The sequence below is a fragment of the Passer montanus genome, unplaced genomic scaffold (genome assembly GCF_014805655.1).
Source record: "Passer montanus isolate IOZ18808 unplaced genomic scaffold, ASM1480565v1 scaffold63, whole genome shotgun sequence".
NCBI lineage: Eukaryota > Metazoa > Chordata > Aves > Passeriformes > Passeridae > Passer > Passer montanus.
The window spans coordinates 569,464-597,461 of record NW_024371371.1 but is presented as its reverse complement, the minus strand read 5'-3'; the positions used below and the strand labels follow the sequence as shown (position 1 = coordinate 597,461).

The window sequence follows — 27,998 nt, the reverse complement described above, 5'->3', positions numbered from 1 at the left end:
CCTCCTCATAGCCTCCACCTCTGATTTTCTGCCCCATGCATACTACAGGCACATCCACAGCAGCAGCCTGCACACGAACTTCACCTTGGTGCACACACCACAGACTTTGTCCTGCAGAGCAACGCCCATGCAGGTGGGAGCCTGCTCCTGCCTCAGCTGGCTCCTCCTTCCTCAGGCTGGCATTTTGCCTTTCTCTGACTCTGCCACAGCAAATATTTTGTTTAGCAGAGCGAGTTTTAGCCAGGTCCACGTTGTCCACCCACTTCCTTGAGGTCCTGGGGCCCTCACTCGTGCCAGGGCTGAGTGTTTGGACACGTCTGTGTGCAGGGTGGGGAGGGTCACTGGCCACCCTTGTGGAGGGAGGGGTTTTTGTGAGGAATAAACTCCCTCAGGGCCGGGTTACCCGTGACTTAGGGCCCAGCAGGAGCTGCCTGAGGGCTGGTCCTGCTGTGCTCTGGCATGGCAGGCTGGGAGCAGGAGGAATGCTAGGGAGGTCAGTCAGTACCTGCTGCACTCTGCCCCTCAGTCAGGGAGCCCTCAGGGCCAGGAGGGCAGCCTGCCCTTGGCCACATGCTCGGGTTTCATCATCCCCTTTGAGGTGCCAGCTGCTGAGCCCAGCTGGGTGGCACAGGGTGTGCTGCTGGGGCAGGGGTAAGGACTCAGCACACCTCCCATCCTCTCCCAGCATTTGGGTTTCCCTACTGGATGTGATTGCACGGCTGGTACCTGACATGCATGAGGTTAAGATGAAGTGTGAACAGTACCTGGCCAAAGAGGCTCTGGCTGAGAAGTAGCTGAGCAAGAGCTGATGCCTCCCCTTCCTCCCTTACACCAGCAGCATCCCTGGCACCAGCTGCCTGGAGGCAAGCAGGTTTGTGTTTCCCTATGAGGAGGGCACAGTTCCCACCCCTTTCCTGCTCTCACCCCCTTCCTTCCACCCACCACTTGCCATGTGAGTCCCACTCCTTCAAGGGCAAACTTGAATCCCTGGCTAAACCCAGGCAAGCATGGGCTGCCCTGGATCTCACCCCACCAGCAGAAATAATATCCACCACACTCCAAGCTGTTTCAGGTTTTATTTTAGAATTTATAAAATTCCAGTGTCATCCATACTCATGAGCCTTTTTACATGTTTGCATATAGTCTCCAAATTCCAAAGTTAAGGCCAAGGGATCATTGCTATGGAAACGTACAATATGGAAGACGTCAAAGAGAAGAAATGGACACATGCCACAGTCTGCTGCGGAAGGAGGGTGCTGGGGACAGTACTAGGTACAATCACTTCATGACCTTCTTTAGAGTGGAAGGTTGGGCTGTGGGGCATGAGCCCAAGGCAGTGGGTGCCCTGGATGTAACTCAAGCCTTGCTGTGCAACTGGTGAGGGCACGGGGGAATAAAGAGGAGGGGGTGATAGGCTTGGTGATGCAGGGCAGACCTAAGCTACAGGGTATTAACCATTTCCTGACAGACGCAGATGGGAAGGTACCACCCTAGTTCCCCTTCTCCCGTGCTGGAGGCAAGGCCACCCTGTCCTCCAGGGCCAACCAGGCACCCCACAACGGGCCATGCTGTTTCACTTGGTTCTCACACTAAAGGAGAGCGCTGTGAGGTTTTGGTTTGACTTCTGCATAGCAGTCTCTGCCAAGAAGAGCTGGCGCAGGAAGGAAAAGCATCGGCATGTTCAGCCTGTCCCAAGGAGGGAAGGCAAGGCAGCTGGGCTCAGCCTGCCACAGTTGTGCTCTGTCAGCAGCACTAGACAAGAGAGGCTAGGGACTGCTGCTTGGCCAAGAGCTGAAGCAGCTGGGACAGAGGAGGAATGGCTCAGACTACAAGCTCTGTAGGACCAATGCAGAGAAGTGGGGGCACACAAAAAGCCCATGCTACATGCCTCCCTCCATGAAGACATGGCTTTCCTCTTGCCGGAGGAGCTCAGACAACACCCTTTGAGCAAGCTGTGGCAGGGCCCAGGTGCAAGAGGCCCCGAGTACAGATCATGGATCACCCTCTACCACATGATGGAGGTCTCAGGAGGGCTCAGCACACACATCAACCCCCAGTGCTGTCGGAGCAGAAGCCTGGCTCACACAACCTCTGCAGCCCAGGGCTAGGGCACAGCTCCAGCCACAGCCCTGTGCTAACTCAGCATGCAGTCCTATGGATTCACAGCCTGCCTCAGCACCACCATGCTCTGCTCCCCTCTGGAGCAGCTCTCACAGCTGTGCAGAGACACAAGGCTCCTCTTGCTTCTCCTCCACGCTTCTGCTACGGCTGCCCAGGTGACAGCAGAGCAGCAGCTAACCCACGACCATCGAGAGGCCCCCATCATACTGCTGATTGAGGTAGAAAGAAGGCAACAGGAACGGTGTGACTGCCACAGCACTAACAGCGAGCCACAGCTCCTCCAGGCTGTGTCCCACCAGCTGCTCTGAGCCGTGTCCCTGCAGCCACCTCGGCCGAGCCAAACCTGTCCCGTGCGGCCACAGTGCCGTGTGCTGGCTCTCCTGCCTGCTCACACTGCTGGGAAGGGGAACAAGGAGCAGGGTCTGTCATCAAGCACTGGAAGACTGGTCGAGTGTGCAGGCTGGGGCTGTGCTTGGTGCGGCGCAGGGACGCGGCTCGCTGCGCTCACGGCTGTTTTCCTGACCAGAGCAGCCAGATGTTGTTCTGGCCCCTTCCATCTCTGTTGTCTCTACAGCCTATTGAAGGTTTTGTTTCTTTAAAAAGCAGGTTTCTGACCTTATAGATTATTTGAAGCTCTCTCCCCACAGTCAGCTATCAGCATTAAATGAATTTTTGGCAGTTAAAAGGAAAAAAAGTTGATTGCACTCTACAAAGGTAAGGTAAGGCCTGGGATAAACACAAAGGAAAGAGGGCAAACGTTTTGGCTTTAGAAAGTCAAGGAAATTTATTTCCTGAGGTCATGAGACAGGAAGTAGATTCCTAGCCACAGTAAAGGAGGTCTCCTAATGAAGGCGAGAATGCCTAGTCAGACATGCTCAAGAGAGCAGATTGCTCTGCTAGCGCTTGGGAAGCTGCAAATCTTAGCCACTTGGAGTCAATTATGAAGTTTCTAACAAAAACACACACATTTAGTGTTTGAATCTGAGTGGAAGTCTTGTTCCAAAGGAGGAAAGAATATCCATCAAGAGATGAGGGTGGGTCCTAGACACGGTGATAGCTGAGGGGAGCAGGATGGGGTCTAGCACTCCAGACACCATTAGGAGACCTCTTGGGACAATTGATTTGTGCTCCAGCCGCTGGGTCAGATTTCAGACAGGAGTATTTGTGGCAGGTTAGTGTCAGGTCAGCGGGCTGGAGAGTTTCTGCTTCCAGGTCATTATCGTTTGGGTCCCCAGGGAAGAGTCTTGGGGGCCACTTGAGCCCCAAAGCTGGGGAAGTCTTCAGAACTGCTCATATCAGGGGCCTAGAGCAAACAAAAAGGGAACAAGTTAAGCTCCTGCCCTGCTGTGAACTTACATGGTGAGGCCCTGAACTAAGCAGCATCGTTGATATCCCAGGAGGAGAGACAATGGGGAAGGGATAAAAAGGATCATTGTGGCCCCAGGACATCTAGGGGTGACATTGAGGAGGGTGCAGATAAGGTGCTAAGGGCTCCAAGGGTCCCAGCTCCTCAACTGGGACACTGGAGCAGGGTCAGGCCAGCCCTGCAGCAGCACTGGGGCAGCTGAGGATGAGCTGCCACATGTCCCAGCTCAGAGCTGCAAACACTGAGCCAGTTCTGTGCTGCAGCATGAGGCTCAAGTCCCAGGCCCTACCCCAACCCCTAAAAATAACACAACCTGGCAGGACATTTTCTGGTAAGGATCCCCCATTCCCCAACAGCTCCACACTGATGTAGCCAGAGTGACAAGATACTGGGAAAGTGCTTTGAAAGCTGGACAGGAGAGCCCAGACCTGTGCTCAGGCCACAAAGAGCAGCTAAAAGCTGCTTTCTGTGTCACCAGGGAGAGAGACTGCTGTGTCCCCAGCACAGACAGAAGTGTCCCCACGCTCTGTGCCCCCAGCCTGCAGCACAAGCAGCACTCACCTTCTCGTTGTTGACAGTGGCCCAGGGGGCATCTCTCACCACAAAGCCCTTGGAGGGGGCCTTGGACTCTTCATGTGAGGAGGGCTTCATGTACACCTGCATTGCCTCGTTGTCCACCACATCTGCAAGCTGCAGTAACACAACCAGTGAGGGGGGATCTGGATAGCTCCTCAAACTGCAATAAAATGCCCATCCCTCCATCTCACCACACTGCAACCTGTTCAAGCTCACCAGCCTGTTCTACAATGACCAAAAATGGTGTCTGCACTAGTCTGAGGGCCACAACTTTTAACTGGTGCAGGCTGCTACAAGGCAAGAACATCCTGGGGTGTCCCAGCATTCTCATTCACTGTCCTCTCCTGGACAGAGGGGGCAGTCCAGCTGGTCTGAGGGACAGCTGCAGTGGAAGATGACAGCCACCTGCACAGGGCTCAATTTCTCTGATGCAGTGGAAGGAAACACCACATGGACATAGCTGAGACATCCAGCTCTGTGGCAGGGGAAGCTCTTCCTAAGCCCTGTCAGATTTGCTGAACACTTACATATTCCTCCTCCAAGTTCAGGATGTGATCAATAGCTTCTTCTACATTCTCAGGGAGTCCTGTCACAGTCACACAGTTGGGGTCAGGAGCCCCACTCTGGGGAAAGCGAATATCCACCTGGAACACAAGGAACAGCACAACACTTCCACCTGCACATCTGAAATGCCACAGACTCCCCATGACCCTTGTCACTGGAATCACAGACCAGTCACTGATGCCCTAATTATCGTCTGTTCACAGCCACAAGTCTGTTTTACACCTCCACAGCTCAGACACTGAGGGGTGAGCTGGCCCCAAAGTTTGCCCAGTTTCCTGTGGAGGAAAGCAGAGCAGTCTGTAGTAAGGACCCAGTTTCCAGCAGCCCCTCTCACTCCCAGAGGCTGAGTTTTCTGGGCAGTACAGGCAGGAGAGGGGCTGCATTTCCAGACAGTGTCCTCACACTGCTGCAAGCATTTTTACCACTGATCCAGCACCACAAAGCACAATGAGCTTTCTGTGTTTGCCACAGAATAATCCTGGCTGACAATGGCTTTACAGAGCTGGCCTAGTGCACCCCATGCACAAGCCCTGTGCTCTCTCACACCCTGCCTTACAGATGGGTGCCAGAAATCTAAACAAGACAGCACCAAACCCAAAGGGTGCTCACTTGGGAACCAGTTTGTTTCAATAACTGAGCCCAGCCAAAATGCAAGTCCCCAAAATCCCATCCCTCAGTATTCACATTCACTGCTGGCCCTGCAGTAAAGCTTGCTGCTGATGCCATATGCTATCAGGGCAGAGGTTCCTGACCCCCCCAGAGCCAGCCAACTTTGCCACATCCACAGCCCTGAGAATATACACCATGATTCCCAGTCAAGGGGATCCACAGTACCCTAGAGGAAAGCCAGAAGAATTCCCTGAACTAAGCTCAAGGTAGCTGAGGAGTCTGGGGACAGCCTCCTCACAGAGCCTCCCAGCAAGAGGCCTGGCTGCCCACTTCCAGTAATCACAGTAGCTGACAGACACACCTCCTCCTCTTTGTCAAGATCATCTGGGACCCTGTCTGCAAGAAACCCAACAAAAGGGCTTCAGAGAGGGACAGAACTCAGTGCTGCTTGCAGAGCCAATCCAGAGCACCAAGTTCTACTTTAGCCTGGGTTCCAGCAAAACAGTAAAAGCTCCTGGCCTGGCTCCCAGAGAAACATGACTTAGAGCTGAGGTGGTGTGGGGATGCTTCAGCTGGTGTCTGACTATGGTGTCCAGACAGCCCAGGTGGGTGTCCTGGGCCAGGGATGCTGCTCATATGCTGGTGGAGTTGAAAGTGAGCAGGGCAGCACTGGCCTTTCTTTCATGTCTGTTCTAGCTGAAGATGCAGAGCAGGCACAAGACACAAGAACCACAAGATGTGAGCCTCGTTCATCACCAAGCTCTCTCCACAGCAGAAGTGGCTGCCCAGCCCAGCCTGACCCGTGTGGCACTGCCCCAGGGCTCACCTTGAACTCATCCATGATTTTGCGGATGGCTTTTCCACGCGCACCAATGATGCGCGCGTGAACACGATGGTCCAGAGTCACATCCTCGGACACCATCTGCTCCAGCTCCCCAACGATCTTCATGATGGCGTCCCGGGCAGCCTCGGCGTTCTTCTCATAGCCAGTAATGGTGATCTGGTCCTGGGCCTGGGGCACACACATGTGTGAGACACCAAGCTCATAAGCAGCTGAGCAAGCTTTCTCCCTGCTAATCCCCTTCACCATCCTCCTTATCCAAAGGTGGAGAGAGTTCAGAGCTCTCAAGAAGAGGCTCAGAGACAACCACTAGCCATCCTTGCACTCTGTCTGATCTCTCACCTGGCTTTCATCATCCTTGTCAGGGAACTGGATGTTGACCTCATGCTCTGTGCGTATCTGGGTGATCACTGCTCCCTTCCGCCCAATGATTTTAGGGTGGTACTTGGGATCTACAGTGACTGTCAGTTTGAAGCTCCGCAAGGCCTGGAACAGGAGAAGCAGAGTGAGAGCAAGGAACACACCATGGCAGTTCCAGTGATGTCCTCTTAAGTCACAGCATCTCCTTCTGGCTTCTGAGATGCATGGAACAGATTTTGCAGGGCCATGCTTGAGCACCCAAGCCATCCATCCACTGGAGCTTTGTGCTTTCACCAAGTTCAGAGGGAAACTGCAAACAACAACCAACCACCCAACTCATCCCTAACCTATTATTCAGAGATGTGATAAGGATTCAGGGAGGATAGGTAGAGAGAGACTGGCAGCACAGCAAGGTTCCCACCCACCAGTGTCTCAGAAGTACATGAAGGTCGAGAGAGACCTGGACAGCCCAAAGTTACATTCCCAAACTCTCCTGTCAGTTCATGGTAAATGAGCTACCTTTGAGTAAATCATTTATGACCATTCCACACCCACAGAGCAGCTAAAGGTGCTCCTAAAAGATGAGGTGTTCCAGGAGTCTGCACCCAGAGGCTGAAGCCATGCTTGGCTGGAAGGAAGAAGAACAGGCACAGGCCTTACCCGATCCTCCTGTTCAGCTTGCAGCTCCTTCACTCTTTCCAGGAGCCCGACCTTGGCACGGTCCAGGTTGGTAGCCAGCCCAGTGATTGTGATGATATCTGACTGCAGCTCAGGAGCAGGCACCTGGATGTTTACCTGAGTAACAAGCAGCAATTATCATTTTGTATCACTGCTCATTCTGTATCACTTGTGATGCCTCTGACTGCAAGCTGGCACCTCCCTGGTCTCCCCCAGCACTAAGACCAGCTCCCACCCAGGCAGCCTAAAAACCACAGAATGGCTGAGGTTATCAAGGACCAGAGAAGGTCATCAAGCTGGGCCACCTGGAGTCAGTTGCCTGGGACCATTTCTAGATGGTTTTTGGATTGAATTCTGTTTCTCCAACCCCTGTGCTGGCCTAGAGAGGCCAGAAAACAAATATACGTTCAACAACACTGACTGCAGCCAACCTGCATCAGCCCGGAGGCTCTGGAGAATTCTCCTGAAAGGGTAGGCACAGCAGAGCTGTTTCCCAGGGCCCAGGAGGAAAACAACTCTCACACTGATGAGGAATCCCTGCAGACACCAAACAAGTCATGCAACACTCACAACATCAACACTGACTGTACTGCTTCAGCACGAAACCTACCAAGACCTGGATCCAGGGTCCAAAACACCCAGGGATCATTTTCCTACTATGGAGCCTTGGATTCCACGGCAGACCTGAGTATGTTGTAACTGTCCAAACCCCCAACACAGTCACAGGTTCTCCAGGACAGAGGAGATGGAAGGAAGGGCAACAACTTACTTCAAACTCATCCATCATTTTGCGGATCCCGCTTCCTTTCTGGCCTATGATGTAACGGTGAAGATCAAAGGGAACTTCCACCTCAATGGTGACAGGAACCAGAGCCTGCAGGGGATGGAGCACAGTTTACCAGTGGAAAAACTTCTCCTGTCTTCTAGCTTGCCATGTAGTTGCCCAAAAGAATATGTTGCTGACCAGAGGTACATTCCCTTGTAGTCAGGATACAAATTTGACAGAAACAGAGGACAACTGGGAACACCAAAATGACCTGTTGCATGTTTTTGAAATATGCCATCTGAAACCCCACCTGTGGGACAGGTTGCTTTCATATCCTTGGCTTCAGCCTAGCAAAGACTTGGAAAACATCACTACAGAAGCATGGCAAGGTCTGCTGAACCTGGAATGACTCAGGCTCAACCAGACTCCTCCTCTTCTCAGCTGTGCTCCATAAAACAATCATGTCATGCTTTTATGGCTATTGGGGCTGCTTACAACCACTAGTAATTACCAAGTCAAGCATTATGATTTCAAGCTGCCAGGCTAAGTCACAGAGCAGAGGGGCTTCCCTTGAGCAGCACAGAACCCCTGTACAGCCAACATCATTGACTACTTGCATTGCACCTGGACTGAGCAGCTTTTACTACCACCACCAAAAATTACATCCAAGCATCACCACCTTAACAAGGGGCTGAGAAAGCCACACACCTGCAGTGCCTCCTTCGCTGCCTCACACTTCTCCCTGCGGCCAGAGATGATGATGATATCGCACTTCTTCGGAGAGCTGGGATCCGTGTCCTTCCCTTCCTTGCCTTCCCCACCTTCCTCACCATTCTCCTGCACAGCTGGCTCCACAACAGGGGCTGAAAACATGGAAAGTCTGGTGTTCAGTGCACAGAGCCCCCTCCTCACTCATTATCACCCTCCTCCAGATCCTAAGGCTCAGCCACCAGTGACAGCTCAGAGAGACCTCAGTAAGCTCACAGAGCCTTTTTTGTCAGGGTAAGTCCTTGTTCTCCCTGTACTCTGCAGTGACAACATGTTTGCAACATCCAGGTCTGCAGTTTGACAGACCTGTCCTGAAACTGTCCCGTTCCCAGGAAGACAAGGTTGATGCTAAGCCCAGATTCAAGGACACAGCAGGAACACCAGGGGTCAGTTCTCTCCATGAATTTTAAGCAGAACATACCCACTGGTACAGAGTGTAGGCTACACTACACTTACTTGATCAACCCAACTACCATCCCGACATGCATCCACAGACATACCTGGGTTTTCCTCCCTGTCAGGGAATTTGATCTGGACACCGTAGTCCCGGGTGATCTGCTGGATCCGGGACCCTTTGGGGCCCATAATGGAGCGGTGGAACTTTTGGGGAATGGTGCATTCGATTGTCACTTGAGCTTCCTGTGGGAAAGCAGAGTTGGCCCTATTGTGATGCAGCCTCTTTCACACCACAAAACAGGATGTTAGTGCATGGTGAAATTCAAAATGGACACAGAGAAGAGTCAGAAAAGATAACAATGACTGACAGAGAAAGAACTCAAAATTTCCAAGGATCGTTTCTCTTGTAGAAGAGCAGAGGATTTAAAGAAGGCTGCCTTCAACTCAGCACATTAAAGGCTTCCAAGAGCAAAGTTCAAACTCTTTAGTACTCTGAAGAGGAGGAAGCATTAGAAGAAATGAAAAAATATAAAGATAGATGGGAAAAGAACAGTTTTGACACTTGACTGCTTCCAAAAGCCAATACTAGCAGTGCAGGAAACCCCTGAAAGCAACCACTACCCAAGGCCAGACATGGAGAGGAACAAGAAGGCTCCAATCTTTTAATGTCCAGAGGTACATCAAGGAGTGGCCTCCTTCTTCCACCCCTAAAAACCAAGATTGTCAGAGGAGATTCATTCATGCAGCATTGGCATTTTGGAGCCAGCTGCTACGCCCAAGGCAGGATCTAAAGTCTGCAGACCCCATATGTTGACAGCTAAGGTTCAAATCCAAGAACTACCATGGGACTTGTTCACATAAAGCTTGGTCATATGGCAGGTTCAAGCAGGACACTGCTGAGGGAACAGAGTACAGAAGAAACAGTTTTTCTACAACATACCAGGTCCTCGATGATCTCCTGGATGCGTTTCTTGGCTGCCTCCACACAGTCCTTGGCTCCCTTGAGGGTGACCTTATCGCTCTGGGTGCCGGAGCGCGGGAAGCTGACCATCACACCACCATATTCATCTGCAATCTCACGGAGAACTTGGCCTCGACGGATGACAAAGTGGCGGTGGTGCTTGGGGTCAACCACCATGGAGTCTTCAACCACATTATCCTGCCAACACACAACAGCCAGTCAACACCACCTGTCCTGGTGACAGGCATGAGTTGGCTGCACTCAACAGCAATCAGCTTACAACCTCACCCCAAGACAAGGAAGGATCTTCCTGAGCTCCCACGAAGGGCAGCAAATGCTTTTAGGACAAGCAGGTCCTTCATGTTGCCTCGTTACACCTTGCAATAGTGAGAGGCAAGAAAGTAGAAAAAGTTCATACCAAGTTCTTGATGAGGGCCTCCAGCTCCTTCTGTGCCTCTTTGACAGCCTCCTCTGTTCCCATGATAGTGATCAGTTCCTGATCTTTGTCCTCAGAGGTGGGGAAGATGATGCGGGCCCCCGTGTTGTCTCGCACCTTACGGATGTTGCCACCACCCTTACCAATAAGGAATTTGTGGTATTCTGGCTTTGCACGGAGGTCCACGGTATAACTCTTTGTTTGCTGAAAGGAGCCAGAGACCCATGGAACATGTCAATATATAGAAAATACCACCAGCACCAACAGTCAGCATGTAGATATGTTGCCTGCACCCACATGCAGAGTGCTGCAAAAGCAAGGCAGATGCAGCACACTGTTGAAAGTATGTCTTAAATTAAAAACACCACCCCAAAGACACTCTCAGGACCAAAAAACTAACTGTACACTCAGCATGATCAATGAGAATATAAGCAGACTTCCCCAGGAGAAGGGTCTGCCCTGCACAAAAGGTAACACAATCATTTGCTAACTGCTGCAAGCCAGGCTCTCAGAGGCAACCAACTAATTCCTGTGGAGAACATGTTCACATGCTGACCCTAGAAAGCTTGCTATTAAAATGACCAGTCAGTCAGCCACAATAATTCAGAGCAGGGTCTTGTAACCAAAAGCTCTCAAATCTGAATATATGCAGTGAAATGGAAGAACAGGAGTTGAAATGCAGAGATCAAGAAAAAAGTGAAGGAGAGCTACAGAGTAAAGTGTTTCAGAGAAGTGCAGATACCCAAGAACATTCAAACCACAGAAGCAGGGAGCCTTTACTCTGAGTATATCATCAGTCTGGCCAGAGATGCATTACAGACAGTTCTTCTGCCCATGAGAGAAGAACTCTTTGTCACAAGGATGGAAGAGCAGCTTTCTTTTAATCATCCAAACTGTACTCAAATCCCTCAAAAGATTATTTGTTCTATTGATACCAAAGGCTTCCATGCAGACAGAGGGAATCACTTCAACCTCCAAAAAGAAACAGCTGGTCAAACCAACCTGCTCCTTCCCCTGTAAGGCAAGGCTCACCTTCTCCTCTGCCAGATGTAACAGCTGTTTCTTGGCTTTCTCCACATCCTGGGCTGGGCCCCTGATGGTCACAGTATCACTGCCAGAGCCCTCTGTGGGGAAGTGGATGTGGACTCCACCACATTCCTCCATGATGGAGCGGATGAAGCGGCCTTTGGCGCCAATGAGGGAATTGTGGAGTTTGGAAGGAATAGAGACCTCCACCTCTGTGATGTTGGCCTAAGCAAGGACAGTATGGGATGTTAGTTAAGCTGTAGGTATGTGTTTGCAGAGACTCTGCTTGCTCCCCAGCTCCTACATTGCCAGGAGCTTTGCAGAACCTGAGTATGAGAAATGCCTGACCAGAGGAAATTGGGACTGGGCACTCCTAATGCATCAGCAGCCACAAACTTTGGTTGAAGAGTCAACAACAGATTGACATCTGTATTTTCTCCCTCCTGCAACACCCCACTACAAGCACTTCTATATTTTTATCTCCTGTAACTCCTATTTTTATGTTTTCAAGTCCCTAATCTGCAACAGGCCAGTTGTTTCACTTACCAGTTCCTTTTGGATAGCCAAAATTCTGTGGCGAGCAGCCTCACAGTTTGCTCTTTTGCCCGTGATAACAATTGTCTCTGAGTTGCTGTTCTCAGCTGGGAGATCTATTTTGGTGTTGCTTTCTTCACGGATCTGCCACCAAAAAAAAAAAAAAAATCCCAGCAAAATTATTTGAGAGGTGTCCCATGTCAGAAAAAAAGGCCTTGGAGGTTTTACTTTGCATTACCAATGAGCAGGGGAGACCAGTGAATCAGATTTCACTGCAGGCAGTCACCATAATGAGCAGTGAAGACAGGAAAGGTATCTCACCTTCTTGATGTTGGCACCTCCTTTCCCTATGATGTTCTTGTGGAATTGTTTGAAGATGGGAACAGAAATAGAAAAGCTGTTTTCAACCTAAGAGAGAAAGGAAGAGAGAATTGAAGATTAGACCATCCTGGCAAGTGAGACCCCATCCCAGGAACTTGATTAACAAGCCTCTGACAACAGGCTTAGACCCAAGGAATTCTTCATATGGGACACTTCCAAGAATAAGCAAAGACATGTACCCTCTCCTATAGCCCTTAAATAACAGGTATTCCTTGCCTGCCCCATAAAAATAGAACCATTCCACAGTTCCCTCATCTTGAGGTGTGTCAGCCCTAGCCAAGGCACTACAGCTCTCCTCTATTCCAGGGTTATCCAGGCATGAAAGAGAGAATAGCAGACAGAAGGCTCCCTTACCAGGTCTGCCACCATCTTTTGCATGTACTTGGTGCACTTCTCCACTTCGTTTTTGGGACCTCTGAGTTGGACAATGTCACTCTTGTGTGCAGGGTCTGGGAAGTTGATGATAACCTGCAGGAAACAGTCACTTAGGGTCAACTTAAACAAATACAATTATTGTCCTGTCAGACATGTGCAAAGGTTGGGGGGGATCCTGCATATCTCCTTTCCCATTTGGAAGCAGGTAACCCTGTCAGCAGTCTCTAGCCAGAACCATCTTCTCACATGTATTAAATGTATGAGCACACACATATCAGTTAGATATTTCTCATACTCACAGAGACACTACATTTATGACTTTGCTGATCATGTGTCTATTACCCATGTAGGAAACATGTCCTCTGAATCCCTGATCTCCTAGAAAGCCTCACCTCTGGGAACTTCTCCCGGATTTCCCGGATCCGCTCGCCCTTCTGCCCAATGATGGTCCGGTGGAATTTCTGCTCAATGATTAGGTCCTTGGTGCGTTCATTTTCCTGTGGAGAACAGAGTTTAACCACAGTGTTCAGCAGGAGAGCCACATAATTGTCATTACCAGTTTGCTGCCCAACAGCTTACTTGTCATCAATGCTTTTCCTCCAGACAGAATTCACTCTAGGCTGACACAGAAGAGGATCCAAGGGAATAGAGGAACTTGCACTTGTCATGAGATCCAAGTGCTCAGTGGGCCAGGGGCACAAACCTCTACCAGAAGGTTACTGGGGAACACAAGAGCTCAAACCCCACAGCCTCCCAGGCATCACATCCCACTAACCATACGGGAAGCGAGTTCCAGCAGCTCTTTCTTGGCCTGTTGGACCCCCTGTGGGTCTCCTTCAATTCTGATCAGGTTGCTCTTCTCATTGTCCGGGGGAATGCGCACAGACACCTTGTAGAGGTCCTTAATCCTGTTAACTGCAAGGCAAGGGCTGTGGTGACACACTCTGCCAGGGCACAATTTGGAAGCAAAGACACCTTGACTAGAGGCTTTAAGGAGTACATCAGCCTCTGAAGAAAGGCCAAGGGGATGGAACTGAATCAGGGGAAAGTGCCTCTTCACCCTGGGGTTCAGCAAGACCAGATCCTACACAGGAATCTGTGCAATTAAATACTACGGCATCTAGAGGCAATAGTTAACTTGCCAAAGTGAGGCATCTATTTCTTCCCCAGACACCACCATATTGAGACTGGCAGATACTCATTCATTTCTAATCCTAAATTCATTTTTGGGGAAAAACTCACCATGCAGATTTCTAAAACCCCCCTCCCCACCGAGTTCTAAAATGAAATTCACACAGACCAACTTGAAAAAAAGAAAAAAGACAATTTCCCAACCTCCCCAAAACACAAAAATTCTGCCAGGACACAGCAAAGTAATCTGTTCAACTTTCCAAGACATTAAAGCCATCCCAAGGCTTCACTGCCCATTTATCTTCTTCTGCCAACTTCACTCCAGAAGGGCAAAGGCAATGTAATGGAGGCAGCACCCTGGCTGAGCTGCCTCCATTACATTGCCACGATATGATAGGCTTATCACAGAGAGTCTGAGTACAGAAGGATAAGAAAGGCAGCACACTTACTGTTAGCTCCGTTCTTGCCAATGAGGTGTCGGTGGAATTTGTGGTCAACATTGATTTCTGCATAATCCATCCGGTTGATCTACAAAGAATTGCACAGGGCTAGGCAGGGCAGGCCCCCTCTGCTGCTGCCTGTGCCCACTGCCAGAGCAGGCACTGACTCCAGCTGCCAGCCACAAGCACTCCTCCTGCTAGCTAGCAGAGCAGAACACTTCTCTGCTTTGAGCTGAGAGCACCATGCTTGTGAAACATTTCAAGGGACTTAAATGCCTCTCCAGCTGTGAATGAAAGAGAATCTTTCCTTCTCTGCATCAAAAGACTAAAGATGTGCTAGTGATTTTTTTAAGAAAAGCTTAAAGACCAAGGTTTTTGTTCACCTGCCACACAACTCGCCTTCTGCAAGTTCTGTTAAGCCTGTGAAGATACCCACAGACATGAACTACACTTCATCTCTGTTCTGTTTCCCCACCTTTCCCCACTTTCTTCTTATACATTAACACTAGCACCATCAAACTTACCAGATCCTTAACCATGACTTCAATCTGTTCCTGAGCCACATTCACATCTTCTGTAGGTCCTTCCAAAGTGATTTTGTCTTCTCCTTCAGTGAATTCGATGTGAACCTTGAGACACAAGGCAAGGAAACCAGTAAGAATTTTCCAAGACACAAGCCAGGTCAATGCTGTCAGTCAGACATACACCATCAATCCCTTCCACTAAGGGTACACAATTTCTGAAATAGGCAAGCTACAATTTTGCCCACTTCAGTGTCTAGAGCATAAGGTTTTGATGCTGTCCTGGAGTCTGCAAGGGCTTTGGAGAAGTTCCTCACCTAGCCTTTCTCCAGATACCATCCAATTCACAAGGGAGAAGTCGCATTGAACTCAGCATTTCCAGGTCTCCTACTACATCAATTCTTCAAATACTAACACATAAAACTTCCTTTGAAAGACTCAACACTTGACAGTTACATAGGATGGGAAGTGTTTGAAGCAGTAGAATTTGGTAGCTCCCTCGAATATGATAAGATCTGTTTTCCTCCCTGTTTTTATCCATGCTAAAATAAATTTCTCTCTCTGCAAAGAGTTAGCTGGATTAAACCACATTCTACTTCAACTGGTGCTAAGCTAAATAGTTCATCCATACCTTTGGCATCTGCTGAGTTATTTTGGCCAGGTTTTGTCCTTTCTTTCCAATGATGAAACGATGAAGCCAAGAGGGGGCTGAGACCGAGGAGACGGTAAAACTGTTGGCCTGAGAGACAGAGAAGCTGTTGATGGACAGACTGGAAGAGGCCTTCACAAAAATTCCCTTCCAGTTCCCATGCTGCACCCTCGTTACTGAGTTCTAAGCTGCATCTCTGACAGCCTGACAGAGACCACCCCTCTCCACCAGTCAGTGCCCAGGGATGTGTCTTTGTGGGGCTTCCAAAGGAGCCTGGCCCATCCCATCAGTACCTTTGCATAGACTTCAGTCAATGCTTGCCCAAGCTTTTCAGGCTCGCCTCGCAGTATCACCGTCTCCGAGCTGCTGTCAGTGGGTGGGATCTCGACAGAGACTCCAGTTTTCTCCAAGATCTCCTGCAGGGAATTACCCTTGGGGCCGATGACATACTTGTGCTGGGACTTCTTCACCTCCACAGCGATGGTAGTAGTCTTCTTTTTCTGTAGGAGCAGAGGCACTGGAGCATCAATCACAAGGGAGCAGGGAAGGACAAAAGTGAAAGGAAGAGACACAAGATGCAGTAAAGCACAGCACCCAGGAAAGATCAAAGCAAAGGTGAGCACAGGAGTTATGCAGTAGCCTAGCATCTTTGGGACCTGCCTACAGAATGCCCTATTCTCAAAATGTACAGGTGAAATACAAAAATTCCATTTAAGCTCCCTGGGACACCACATGGAAGAGACCACATACACACCCCTGCCCTTGCACAATGCCCAGCTGTCCCCAGGCAGTGCTGTAATGCAACACCACGCCATAAGCTGATTATCTGTGTTGAAATTCAGACTGGTACAAATGCAGACGTAACCATGAGGAAAAACAGACCAACAACCCACAACAAGGATATTCACAGTGACGCTAGCAATGGAAAATAAACTGAAGTGAAATTTACTTTTCAGCAACTTCTACTCATGTAACAATTTTGATACTGTCAGTTGGCCACACTGTAGCCTTCACACTTCCCTCCTTCCTTTGCAGCACCTGTGAAAACATGCACCCACAGAGTTCCTTGTGGTCTGCTAATTTCCATTACACGAAAAGCAGGAGATCTGTCACCTCCCAGGCAGAATCACCCCAATCCCACTCTGTTGGGCAAGAAAATGTTAAGACCCAGGTCCATGTACTGCAAGGGCTGCTGAGCAAGAGCTGACATGAGGAGTATGCAACTGAGGGATGCACAGAAGTACAACAAGAAGGGAAGAAGGGCTGTGAGCAGCAGGGGGAAGATAGGAAGCTCTAGGGACCATCCATACCTTCTCCTCATAGATCTTCTTAACACGAGCCACAGCCTGGGCCAGCTGTTCCTTTTCCCCTGTGAAGACTATCTCTGTCTTGTTAACGCTGGGCGGAGGAATGTTGATGCGTGTCCCTGTCTCCTGCATGAGCTCACTCACCAGCTTGTTGTAAGGGCCAGCAATGAAGGGATGGTACACTTTCTCCACATCCAGCCGCTCCACAGCACGCTTATCCTGCAGGAATCCAGAACAGCTCTCAGTGGAAATTGTTGTTATTACCATCTCTGCCACATACAGCTGAATTTCCAGTGCTGCCTTGCTTGACATTCTAGCCCAAGCACCCTCTCCAGTTTGCAGGCTCCATATCCCTTTCCATCTACAAACACTGCTCTTCCCAAATTAAGACATTCACCTCTAATCTCCTGTCTTATCTCAGCTGCTATCTAATATGGTTCACTTCAAAATATGCAAAGTGCTTATCTGACTTCAGAGATGAACAAAAGGGACAAGCAGAAGGTGCAGAACCTGGAAGCAGTGCTCAAACAGCAGTGGAATGCTATACATCTGTGTTCAGACTAACAGTGTTACCACTGGCTGTGGCCATGGTGGCTACAAACATCTAATATACCATGGAGAACCAAAATGGCTGTTCAGATAATGACATGAGAGTGATCACAGGCCTGAAGTACCTGCTCAGCAGAGATAAGCAAGATCTCGTGTCGGGCCTTTTCAATCCCTTCCTTAGTGCCAGTGATCTTGATCTGGTTGCTGGGGTCATCTGGGCGGGGGATCTGGATCTTGGTTGCAGTTTTGAGCTCCAGGTCCTGCAGCTTCTCACCATTCTTTCCAATGACAAAACGGTGGTGCTCCTTGGGGATGGCAACTGTTGCTGAAGCCTGCAATACAAAGGCCAAGCATCTATGAGAGCCCCTGCCTGTACAGGGAAAGCTTTTCAGATGCTGCTTAGTGCTACAACTCAGGAGTAAACACAATGCCTTCCAGCACAAGACTGATACAATGCCAGTGGAGTTAATCTAAAGTGCCTGTATTCCAGGAGTCTAAACCCCACTATTCCCTAAAAAGCCTTCTGTTTTCCCAGGAGCAGTACTCTGAACAAGCAAAAGCCTTCAGGCACAGATGAGGAGGTGTCTATGCTCCCCTGTCTCTCAGCACCAGGGCACCAGAGAGCAACTGGGATGACAGCTCTGGGGTAGAGTTTATCTGAGCTCTGATATCTGCTGCCAAGGCTACAGAGAAGAAGACATGGCCTGACTCCTAGGAAACTGAAATTCAACACCAGAAACTTATTCCAGCAGGCAGACAGCTCAACTATGCTTACCATTACTGAGCACTAAGGTGTCTTCAAAGCAGCACATGCTGCTTCAGGGACTGCTTTTCTCTTGAAAAAGAGGGGTCCCCAGAACTGTTCTCAATCTAGCATTAAAGGGCTGCCTTGTAACAGGGATTCCTGACTTCTACCCTTTTCAATGAGTTTTTACTGAGCTTAGGATTGCTACTATGCTCTTGAGCCCAGGGAATATGTAACTATTAACTAACTAGGCACTTACAATTCAAGCTACAGTGGAAAAAGAAATAAATCAAATAAAAAAAGATCACTTGGTGTGACTCTTCAACTTCCTGTCCACATGCTGATGCCAGCCAAGCCTAGGAGAAGTTGCAATACAGACACACTTTTCAGACCTGGGGCCAAGTAGGAGGGATATCGGAGGACAGTGGGGCATGGATCTGTGGTAGTACAACCTAAACTATTTTTTCAGATGCACATTATGTAGAGTTTGTCCCTTTTTCCTCCCTCTGGCAGGGCATGACACACGGGCTGAACAGCACTGAGCAGACATGGTATTAACTACTGCATTAACTGCCTTGGACATTACACTTAAAAACACACCATGACACTTGGCTATGACGGATTATTAACTACTGCATTAACTGCCTTGGACATTACACTTGAACACACCATGACACTTGGCTATGATGGATCTCAATGAGAAGCACCATTTTGATAATGAACTCAAGAACCTGAAAGTAAGAAATCAAAATGCAGAGGACTGAAAGGAGAAGCAACTGAAACAAGGAGTCTGTAATTACTTACCAATGGGGCTCAAGTTACACAACTCAGAACCTCAATTTGAAACTTCCAGCATTTGGCAGAACTCCCCATTCTCTACTTTTCTTTCTCCCATCCCACCACAGTCTTCTCTGAAGGACTTCAGAGAAAGCACCATTCTGTTCTCACACACCATGAATTTTGTGTGAGGGGCCTGTAGCCTGCCAGCACCAGCACCTCAGCACAAAGTCACAGGTTGAAAACTCCACCCTTCATGCAACACCATGGCCTGTAATTAGCTTTGAACCCTATTTTAAGCCTCATTTCCATTCCAAATTGCCAATTGTATGCTTTGAAAATATATGGCAAAGCTGAATTAGTCATCTAATAACACCTCTTTGGCTTATAAGCACACACACCCAAAGGTCTCAAAGCATTCAGGAGTCTTGGGGAAGAGAAGGATCAAGTGAGAAACAGTTAGCTGCCCTCACCTGAGTTTGCAGTCGAGCAACAATTTCCTTCCGAGCCTTCATGACTGCTTCCAGCTTGCCAGAGACCATGATGGAAAGGCCCTGGTCCTTTGCCAGAGACAGCTCCAGGTGAGCTCCTGTCTTCTGCATGATGTCAAGGCAGATCTTGGCCTGCTCGCCTTCTCCAAACTGATTCATGTCCTTGTACTTCCTCTCCTCCAGCGGCACATGAAACACCTGCTCAGCCACGGACACAAAAAAGAGCACAGCAAGCTGTCAGTGTGCTTCTGCCTGACAGTTCCTCTCTCCTCGTGGCTATACAGGACTTTGGTGGCATGCTGACCTCCCAGGTTTGTGCAGCACATCAATCAGTTGTGCCCAGGGAAGTGCAGGAGCACTTCAGCAGCCAGTCTGCCCCTCACTAGGACTCTTCCTAAAGGGGGAGTAGGACTCATTACAGGAATTCTGCAATCCTCCCTTTGGGCTGCTTCAGCTATTTGTGGAACAGGGATAGGCTCCTTCTGGACAGTTTTCCAACACATCCCTCCCCCTCCAGAGCAGTCCTAGCTCTCAGCTGCAGTACCAGGGTAAAATACAACAAAAAGGCTGACATACCAAGGATTTCATACTCCAGGGAATGCTTCACTTCACCTACTTTGGGGAGTGGGGAAAAGACAGGAGATAAGACATCCACTCCCACCAACCTGAGTGATGACAGAAGCCTTTATTGGTCGAATTTTGCTCCAGGGACCAGCAGGTTCCTGGGCAGCTTCCAAACATGGTGCTTTCTCAGGGAGTGGAGGGAAGGCTTCCTTGTAGGTTGGAGGATCATTCTCTTCTTCAGAGTTTAAAGCTGTAACTGGAGTAAAGCAAATAGGGCAAATGAGTCACTTTCCCTGCAGAAAGGCCCCTGTTCACAGGCAGTGCAATTGTAATTAGGCACCACTAACAAGGCAGAGCAAATGGCTTGTGCCCTGCTATTAATCCTATTACAACTATGCCTATGGGGCTGCCAAGTCTGGAGCACGACTGACATCAGCACAGCACAGACTGCAGTGGATGCCACAAGCCACCAGCCTTGTCTGAGCTGGCACAGGGGGTGCAGGGAGTGAACAGCACCTTATTGCCAACTCTGTCAAGAGGGGTTCAATTAGCAGGAAACAGGCTGAGCAGAAAGAAGTGAAAGGACCAAAGGGTGCAGGTCAGAAGGGGATAAGACAAACATAAGCCCAGAAAAAAGACAGAGAAGGACTATAGTTAGGGCAAAGTCTAGGGAAAGCCTGTAAGCCTGTACATTATGTTCAACTCACTTGTGCACTGGGCCATACCAGATGGGGCTGTTCACAGCTGGGAATGGAAGCCAAAACCCACCAGAGAGTCAGTTTGTATGGTTAGTGACCACCCCCAGCACCTGGCTGAGCAAAAGGTGGAAATGACAGCCCAGCACACTGATCCATGAGGCTCTCGTGTAGCTCAGTGCCCCACTCTTGCATGTGCCCCATCCCAGGGCTGGGAGCACTGCTAGCCAGAACTCTCTGAAGTGTTCATGCCCATCTCCTCACAGCCCTGAACTGTGCAGCACCTCCACTGTGCTGCTGGGGGTGGAAAGCTAATCTAGCACAACACTAATTTAGGAAAGGGAAATGCACACTTTTGGGGAACCAGACACACAGACTGAGCTTGGATAAGAGGGCTGTGCAGTCTGAATTGAGAGGCACATCTCAGGAACTCACCTTTCACTTGCTGCTGGGTCAGGCCGCTGCGGTGTTCAGCAAAGCTCTCCTGGGTCAAAACTGCCACGGAGCTCATTGTCGACTTCCCACCCACACACAATCCGGGTATGCCACTGCAAGAGGTGCAAGTGGCAACAGTATTACCAACACCACCCAGGGTGAGCAAAGTCAGCCCAGCAAGACAAAGTAGGTATTATTGAGCACTCTTCCAGTCATCCTCTTGAAAAGGACCCCCAGGGCCCATCAGCTGCCTGATTTCCTTGTTGAAACAGACAGGAATTTTGGGGGGATATTTCCTCCCTACACAGTGGTCACCAAAACCAGAGCTCCTCCCTAAGAAGGGAGAGGATGTGTAACCTAAGAAGGTCACTGGAAAGGGGGACACCACACATTTTTAAAGCATACTCTAATTAACCTAAAGTGCAGTCTCATTAATTTATTAATATGAATGGTGTACATTTTTTACATGAGTATGTGAATGGCTGAACAGTCAGTCCAAGACCATCGTGTACCCCTAGAGATAAAAGAGAAAGGACCCAGGAAGCTGATTCCTCTTCATGAGGAACTTATTTAGGTGCCTGACTTAGGGAGACACTCAGAAAGCCTGACTAGCAAGCTCAGCAGCAGCAAGATCTTTGGCTCCCCAAAATGAGAACTTACCAGCTAAATGGTCAGTAGCCAGAGAGTCCGTCCTGTAAGCTGCCTGTTTGTCAGCCTGCCAGCTTTTGCTGTAGAGAAAAAAAATAATTAAAATAAATAAATTAGATCCAAGAAAACAGAAAACATGACATCCCTGTTACTGTGACTTCCAACAGGGCCTGTACCGTTCAAAGCTGCACCTTATCCAAAACACTCTCAAACTCAGCTGCATCTCCCCACACATGACACCTGTCACATTTTACTAGCTCTGCAGGCAGCCCCACCATCTACTCAAACTTCACAGCAGGAAGTCTGGAGTAGTTACTCTTTCACCACACTTGCTACAAGAGTAGCCATCCAATATCAGGCAAAAAACTATAGTCAATTAATAGCAGATGTTCAAAACATGAAATTTCAGGGTTGCAAGCAAGACCTTCTCTAGTCAGAAGAGACTAACAACCTGAAAACCTGCCAACAACACTGCCATCAGTCACAAGTTAGGAATGTAGTTCAGTGGAGCTTGGGTGAATCAACACAGACATCCTCACAAACTAAGGCAAACACTCAGAGCTCTCCACACTAAACTGCTGGGCAGTCCAGCTCTGCAGTTTTTATTGCAATAAGATCATGCACCAGGCACTAAATTCTCCCTCCAGGCCTAAATCTGAAAGTTTGAATAAGAAAATTTACACTGGTTTACATGGACTATTTTAAATGTGTACAAAAGGCAGAACCAGGAAGAAAAACACACTGCTGAGAAAGGATTTCCACCTCCTGAATCTGAATCTGCAAATTTACTGAAAAAGTGCTTAGGAATACAAGTGAAAATGTAAAAGTCAGTACAGTACACACCCTGCCAGTTGTACAATACCCACAGCCAGAGTCCCCCAGAACTGTTCTGTGTGCTTCTGCAGAGCTGGCACTCTCCTAAAACGCAGGGTCTCTGCCTGCTCATGGGACAAGAGCCACACACACCCTGAAGTGCTGCTTGGACCATCTTCTGTACAGCAAACTTGACTGTTTTCAGGAAAGTGACAGCTGCCATCTCTGACCTTCCAATAAGTTAGGAAAGGCTCCCAAAACCAGTGTGACTCCTAAAAATGCAGTGTTGCTGATGGGGTGTCTCACATTATGCTAGAGCTGTGCTGCAGTATGGGAGGCTGATGGTGGCAGAAGGAAAGGAGGGAAGAACAGAGAAAAACAGTGATGCAAGAGTCATACAGGCCTGATCTGCATCTCAGCCAAGGCCATTGTTTTCCCCTACTTCAACATGCCTTTAACAGGCAGAAGGCAGCACAAACTGTGCTGTCAGAGCAATAGAGCTAATGCTGCAATTAATCCAGGAATGAGGCAGCAGGTACTGGGACAGCCAGTCATGCTGCTCAGTACAGCTGCTGCAGCAATGCAGATCTCTGCAAGGCATTTGCTGTGTACAGAAAGGGTGACTAGCAACCTGATCTTGGAGAAATCTTCTTGCTGTCCAGGGTTACACCACAGTGTAAGACGTGGTTACGTGTCCACAGTACATGCCTGCGCTGCTCAAGCTGCTACAGATCCAAGGAAAGCAAATTACTGCCATGGCACCTGTTCCAGACTATCTCACCAAGGCTTGCAGACTCTGTGGCAGCTCCTCCAGCCTGCTGGGTCACTAACGAGGGTGCCACCACCTCGTGGCAAGCTCCAAATGAAGGCAGGAAGAAGAAGCATGCTAGACATCACAAACAGCTGTCAAGCTCTGGCCAGAGCCTTGCTAAAGGCACAGATGTGCTTATAACTCTCATTTCTCCAGAAAACACCACCTGGCTGATCTTGCATGTATTTTCCTCCTTAGAGAAGGAGGGTAAGGATAAAAAAATCAGTGAACAACACCCAATATAGCACCTACTTGAAAGACACAACCTCAAGGCACAGCTGCTGGTTTCACTGTGTACACAGCAGCTGCACAGATCCTCCTTGCAGCCTCCACCTCAGAGAGCAGGCAATGCAAAATCAAAGGGCAGCATTTATCCATATGAATTTCTGCTTCGTCACCCATACAAGAAGCTAAGAACAAATACTCCTCATCTCCAGCAATCCCAAGCATCTGGTATATTGTAGGCCTCAGGGATTCATCTCTGGCCAAAATCAGAGGCAACCATTAGAATGGTATTTTAAATGTAACATCAAAACCAGCAGTTCAAGTGCTGCATTTGGATCTTACACCTCCTTGGCTTCCCACTTAGGTTTTGAAACTAAGGTTACAGCTACGTCATGCCAGCATGCAGCTGACTGGGTCAACAGGTTTCAAACTGCCTGGTTGATACCTGCCTGTAGTGCTGGCCTTGTGCACCAAATAGTTACAGAAGTCTAAAGCACACTTCAATAAAGAGAACAAATTCTCAAAGAGAATCATCCTAAAAATAACCTCCAGCAAGGGCCAGACCTAATCACATGGGAAACATTTGTATGAAGAGAAACAAAGTCATGAGTTACACTGCCAACACAATCAGTTCTTGTGGATGGAAATGTCAGTTACATGTTATTTAAAAGTACATTTAATAAAAACATTATTACTTTGTTAATGCCATGCAGTGAGAACCACACACAGCAGGGTTGGGCTGGTTGTGGTAGGCACTGTCCTCTGTCTGTTCACACATGACAGGGAAACCTCTTGGGTGATGAGTGGACACAGATGAAAATACTTGCTTTCTGAAAACCAACGGGCTCCCTCAGAGACTGGAGGCCCCCAAGTTCCGAGGGAATCACGCTGACAGTCAGCTGCTGCGTGGCAGAATGCAGTCTCCCTCCGCAGCGATTCCCGACTTAATGCATCACAGAGCGCAACACGACCGCAGCCCTGGCCGCGGGCACCCTGACCCATCCCCCATGTTTACTCTTCCACTAGCGCCGGCCCCGCCACCGCGTCTGGCCCCGGACAGGAGGAGCCCTGTGGCGGCCCCGCCACCGAGGACGTGCACCCGGCCGCGTCCCGCTGGGGCAGCCAGAGATAGCGCCTCGCGGCGGGGCTGGGACCGGGCATCTGCGCCCGGAGCCCACCCAGGCCCGCACCGCCACCGTGACCCCCCCGAGGTCCGCTCGGCCCCGCCGTGCCCGGCCGAGTGCGGGGCCGAGCGGGAGGGGGCGGCGGGGGCGCGCCCAGCGCACCAGGACGGGGCCGGAACGGGGTCGGGGCGCGGCCAGTGCCACGGGGCAGCTGCAGCCGCAGCTCCGGCAGCGCCAGCCCGCTGCGGCCCTGTGGGTTGCAGGCCGGGGGCGGCCGCATAAGGCGAGCGGGGGGCAGGAGCACCCGCGGGGCCCAGTGACAGCCGGGAGAGCGGCTCCGCGGCCGCCGGAGCGCTGCCGGTGCGGATAGCGCGGCGGGCACGGCCAGCTCCGAGCCCGGCGCTGGCACCTCCCCCCGCCGACGGTGGCCAGGGCGCTCATCCTTGTACAGCCACGGCAGGAGGGGAGCGCTCGGCCCCGCGACCCGGGGCAGGCTGGGCTGCCCGCCGCCGGCGCTCCGCGGGCTGACCAGAACCGGATGAACGCTCGCCTCCGGCCGCTTTAGCTCCTGTCGGAATCAGACCCTAAGACGGCCCCGAACCGCCTCGGTCTGCGCCACTAACCCTCTCCCACCAACGGGATTCACGCCGCGCTTCGGCCCGGCCGCCCCCTCCCCAGACAGCCGCGGGGCCCGGCCTCCCCGTCGGCCCGGCCCCATCGCCGGCCAAACGCGGCAGCTGCTGCCGGCCGGCACAGCCATGGCACCGCCGGCCGAGGCCGCGCCGCGGGGCCACTTTTCCCCACCTCCCACCGCCGGATGCCCTCCCTCGCCGGACTTTGCCCTGCCCGGCCCGGCCGGCGGGAAGTTAGCGCGGACTTTCCCGGCAGCGCCGACACGTCGGTGCCCTGGGGAGGATGCGAGGCCGCCTCGGGCCTCCCCGCCAGCCTCCACGTCGGCGCCGCGGCCGCGGCGGAGGGGCCGCCCCCCGTCCCCCGTGACTCACTCCGGCCGGTGCCCGCTCGCCCGCCCTTCTGGAGAAACGGAGCGCTCCTGGGAGAACGGCGCGGCGCCCGCCCCGCCGCCTATATAGGCCGGGCCGCTGCCAATCCCCGGCCCGCACGTCAGCGGGACATGCCCCTTCCCGGCGGGGCCGGCCCGCCACGCGTGCCCTGCGCCGCCGGGGCCGCCCCGCTGCGGCCGAGCGGCCCGGGAGCTGCGGCTCTGCCGGCGGCCCATTCCCGCACGGCAAGGGAAGCGAATGGCGGCTGGCTACCGCCCGCCCCGCGCCCTCGGGGCCGCGCCGCCGCCGGCTCCCCGGCCGATATCCGCGGCTCAGGCCCTTTGCACCTTCCCTGCGGATGCACCGCGGAACGCGCCTCCCGCCCGCAGCCCAGCGGAGAGGGGGCTGGGGCTGCTGGAACACCGAACCGCCCTTAGCGAGCCCCGCGGCGCCCCCAGAGCTCAGGATTACCCACTTGGGTCAAACCCGGTTTCACGCAGGGTTAGAGGGCTCTGATCAGCCTGAAAACCGCGACTTAGAGAAGAGAGCGGACAGCTGGGGCTCCTGCCCGCTCCCGAGTGATGAGGGACACCGAGGCCCCAGCTTGATCCACCTCCTCCTGCACAGACGGTGTCACAGCAGCAGCCACCCCAAGTGAGGCTGCAGGCAGGCAGAAGGGGCAAGGTAAGAGTAGAAAAAAAAGTTAAACAAAACCACAGAAAACCCCCCAAACCACAACACACTCCTATACCCCAGAAGTTAAAAAGAGTCCCTCTACTTATTACAGTATCTAATTTAGAAATGAGGAAGAGTGAAGGAGGTGAAAGGCAAGCCAGCAAGCACAATACTCTCCTTTCCTGCACAGAGGATGTTTATTACTTGGTGCAATATAGATGTTTTTAATTATTAGCTCTGCACCCTCAGGGACCCAAGGAAAAAACCTGTCCCATCTCCATCACTGTAAAAATACATCAAATTTGAACTGATTTTTGCATTAGCTCATTTTCCTACAAAGCATTAATCTTTCTCATAATTCATAACTTATACACTTAGTGACTGGTTTTCTCACTCCCAGATCCCAGCAAACAAAACGAAAGCTGCTCTGTGGAGCTCTGACCACAAAAATCTGAGGTCTTTGGGTGAACTGCTTTTGAGTACATGCAGTAAATTTTAGACATTTCATGCACTGTATTTATGGCAACATAGATGGTATTTAGCCTTTAGTAAATTTATTACTTATTAATAAACAAGAGTAGATTTCTCCATTTCTCCTCTTTTTATCTTATGGCTGGGAGGACATCATCGAAACACTTGAATTTTTTGACACAATTTATAACTATAAATAAAGATACACTTGTGGGTGAAATCAGGAAGTCTGCTAAACAGAGGAGAACAGTCATCAAGAATAGATCACAGAGGTGCCTGGCCATGGTGCCAATCTTCCCCCAGCCCAGCCTCTCCTCAAAGTCTGTTATCTCTGGAGGATGCAGGAATACCACTCCAGGCACGGGGTTCTCCACAGAAAGGCAGCAACCACTGCTGCCACATCCTATGTGCTGCAGGAACGGGCTCTGGCTGCTCTGACACAAACCACCTGGGCTGGGGATGCCACAAGCACCACTAAGGCTCCCAACAAGGCATTTGGTGGTTCATGCAAAAGCAGAGCTCCAGGGACCTGGGCAAACCTCAGCACCTCCAGACTTTGGGCAGCAGCTGCAGTGCAGGGTGTTGTAATTTGGGACTCAGGACCTTGCTTAAGGTGCAGATGCCTTTCCGGTGATTTTGCTCCCTCATGTTTATCTCTGCAGTGCAAAGCTCCTCTCAACACTCTAACTTCCAATTAACTCTAACGTAAGTACCACAATCCCCTGTGCCAGGGAACCAGAGAAGCATCACAACCTCCAGCCTACAGCATCACACCAAGGCATCAACATCATTCTCCCTGAACTCCACCTCATTATCTGGTTTAGCAGGGCCTCTGTGGGGACATGCCACCTTGTGCCTCTGGGATAACAGCATGGCCCTCTCCTGCTTTCTCTGTAGAGTGCTGCTGCAGCCACAGCTTGCCAGATCATTATGGATTTCTTGCTTCTATCACAGCTTCCTCTCCAGGCCTGCTTAAGAGGCAATCCTCCTCTGCCTGTTGCTCTTCCTTTATTTGTAGTTGCAAGTGGTGGGAGGGAAGTCTGCCAGTCCCAGAAGCTACTGGAAGGCCTGGAGCACCTCACTGTGTGCCACCCTCAAAGAATGATTTCTGCTGAAGGAAACGTGTCACAAGCTGTTCTCCTTAGAGGAAGATCTTCCACAGGGAAAG

The 27,998-nt window shown here is 50.7% G+C and overlaps 1 protein-coding gene across 3 annotated transcripts in view; it reads right to left on the bottom strand.

Moving 5' to 3' along the window:
- Positions 1–1,057: 1,057 nt before the first annotated feature.
- LOC120511247 (high density lipoprotein binding protein) overlaps positions 1,058–27,998 on the bottom strand; it is a 39,042-nt gene continuing 12,101 nt past the window's right edge. Inside the window, exons 1-28 of one of the 3 annotated variants that reach the window (XM_039728032.1) lie at positions 25,688–25,790; positions 21,723–21,790; positions 21,063–21,175; positions 20,034–20,188; positions 19,351–19,566; positions 17,481–17,687; positions 16,810–17,025; positions 15,793–15,999; positions 15,482–15,589; positions 14,854–14,958; positions 14,339–14,417; positions 13,534–13,673; positions 13,151–13,255; positions 12,738–12,851; positions 12,324–12,410; positions 12,015–12,146; positions 11,475–11,693; positions 10,425–10,646; positions 9,986–10,204; positions 9,150–9,288; positions 8,590–8,744; positions 7,885–7,989; positions 7,098–7,232; positions 6,420–6,563; positions 6,063–6,248; positions 4,591–4,707; positions 4,049–4,177; positions 1,058–3,424 (exon numbers count right to left, since the gene is read on the bottom strand). In XM_039728032.1, the coding sequence (XP_039583966.1) occupies positions 3,338–3,424; positions 4,049–4,177; positions 4,591–4,707; positions 6,063–6,248; positions 6,420–6,563; positions 7,098–7,232; positions 7,885–7,989; positions 8,590–8,744; positions 9,150–9,288; positions 9,986–10,204; positions 10,425–10,646; positions 11,475–11,693; positions 12,015–12,146; positions 12,324–12,410; positions 12,738–12,851; positions 13,151–13,255; positions 13,534–13,673; positions 14,339–14,417; positions 14,854–14,958; positions 15,482–15,589; positions 15,793–15,999; positions 16,810–17,025; positions 17,481–17,687; positions 19,351–19,566; positions 20,034–20,188; positions 21,063–21,138 (3,804 nt within the window). In that variant the 5' untranslated portion in view covers positions 21,139–21,175; positions 21,723–21,790; positions 25,688–25,790 and the 3' untranslated portion in view covers positions 1,058–3,337. Of the gene's footprint in view, positions 3,425–4,048; positions 4,178–4,590; positions 4,708–6,062; positions 6,249–6,419; positions 6,564–7,097; positions 7,233–7,884; positions 7,990–8,589; positions 8,745–9,149; positions 9,289–9,985; positions 10,205–10,424; positions 10,647–11,474; positions 11,694–12,014; positions 12,147–12,323; positions 12,411–12,737; positions 12,852–13,150; positions 13,256–13,533; positions 13,674–14,338; positions 14,418–14,853; positions 14,959–15,481; positions 15,590–15,792; positions 16,000–16,809; positions 17,026–17,480; positions 17,688–19,350; positions 19,567–20,033; positions 20,189–21,062; positions 21,176–21,722; positions 21,791–25,487; positions 25,618–25,687; positions 25,791–27,998 lie in introns of those variants that run through there. The other 2 variants (XM_039728033.1, XM_039728031.1) reach the window with 2 other exon arrangements.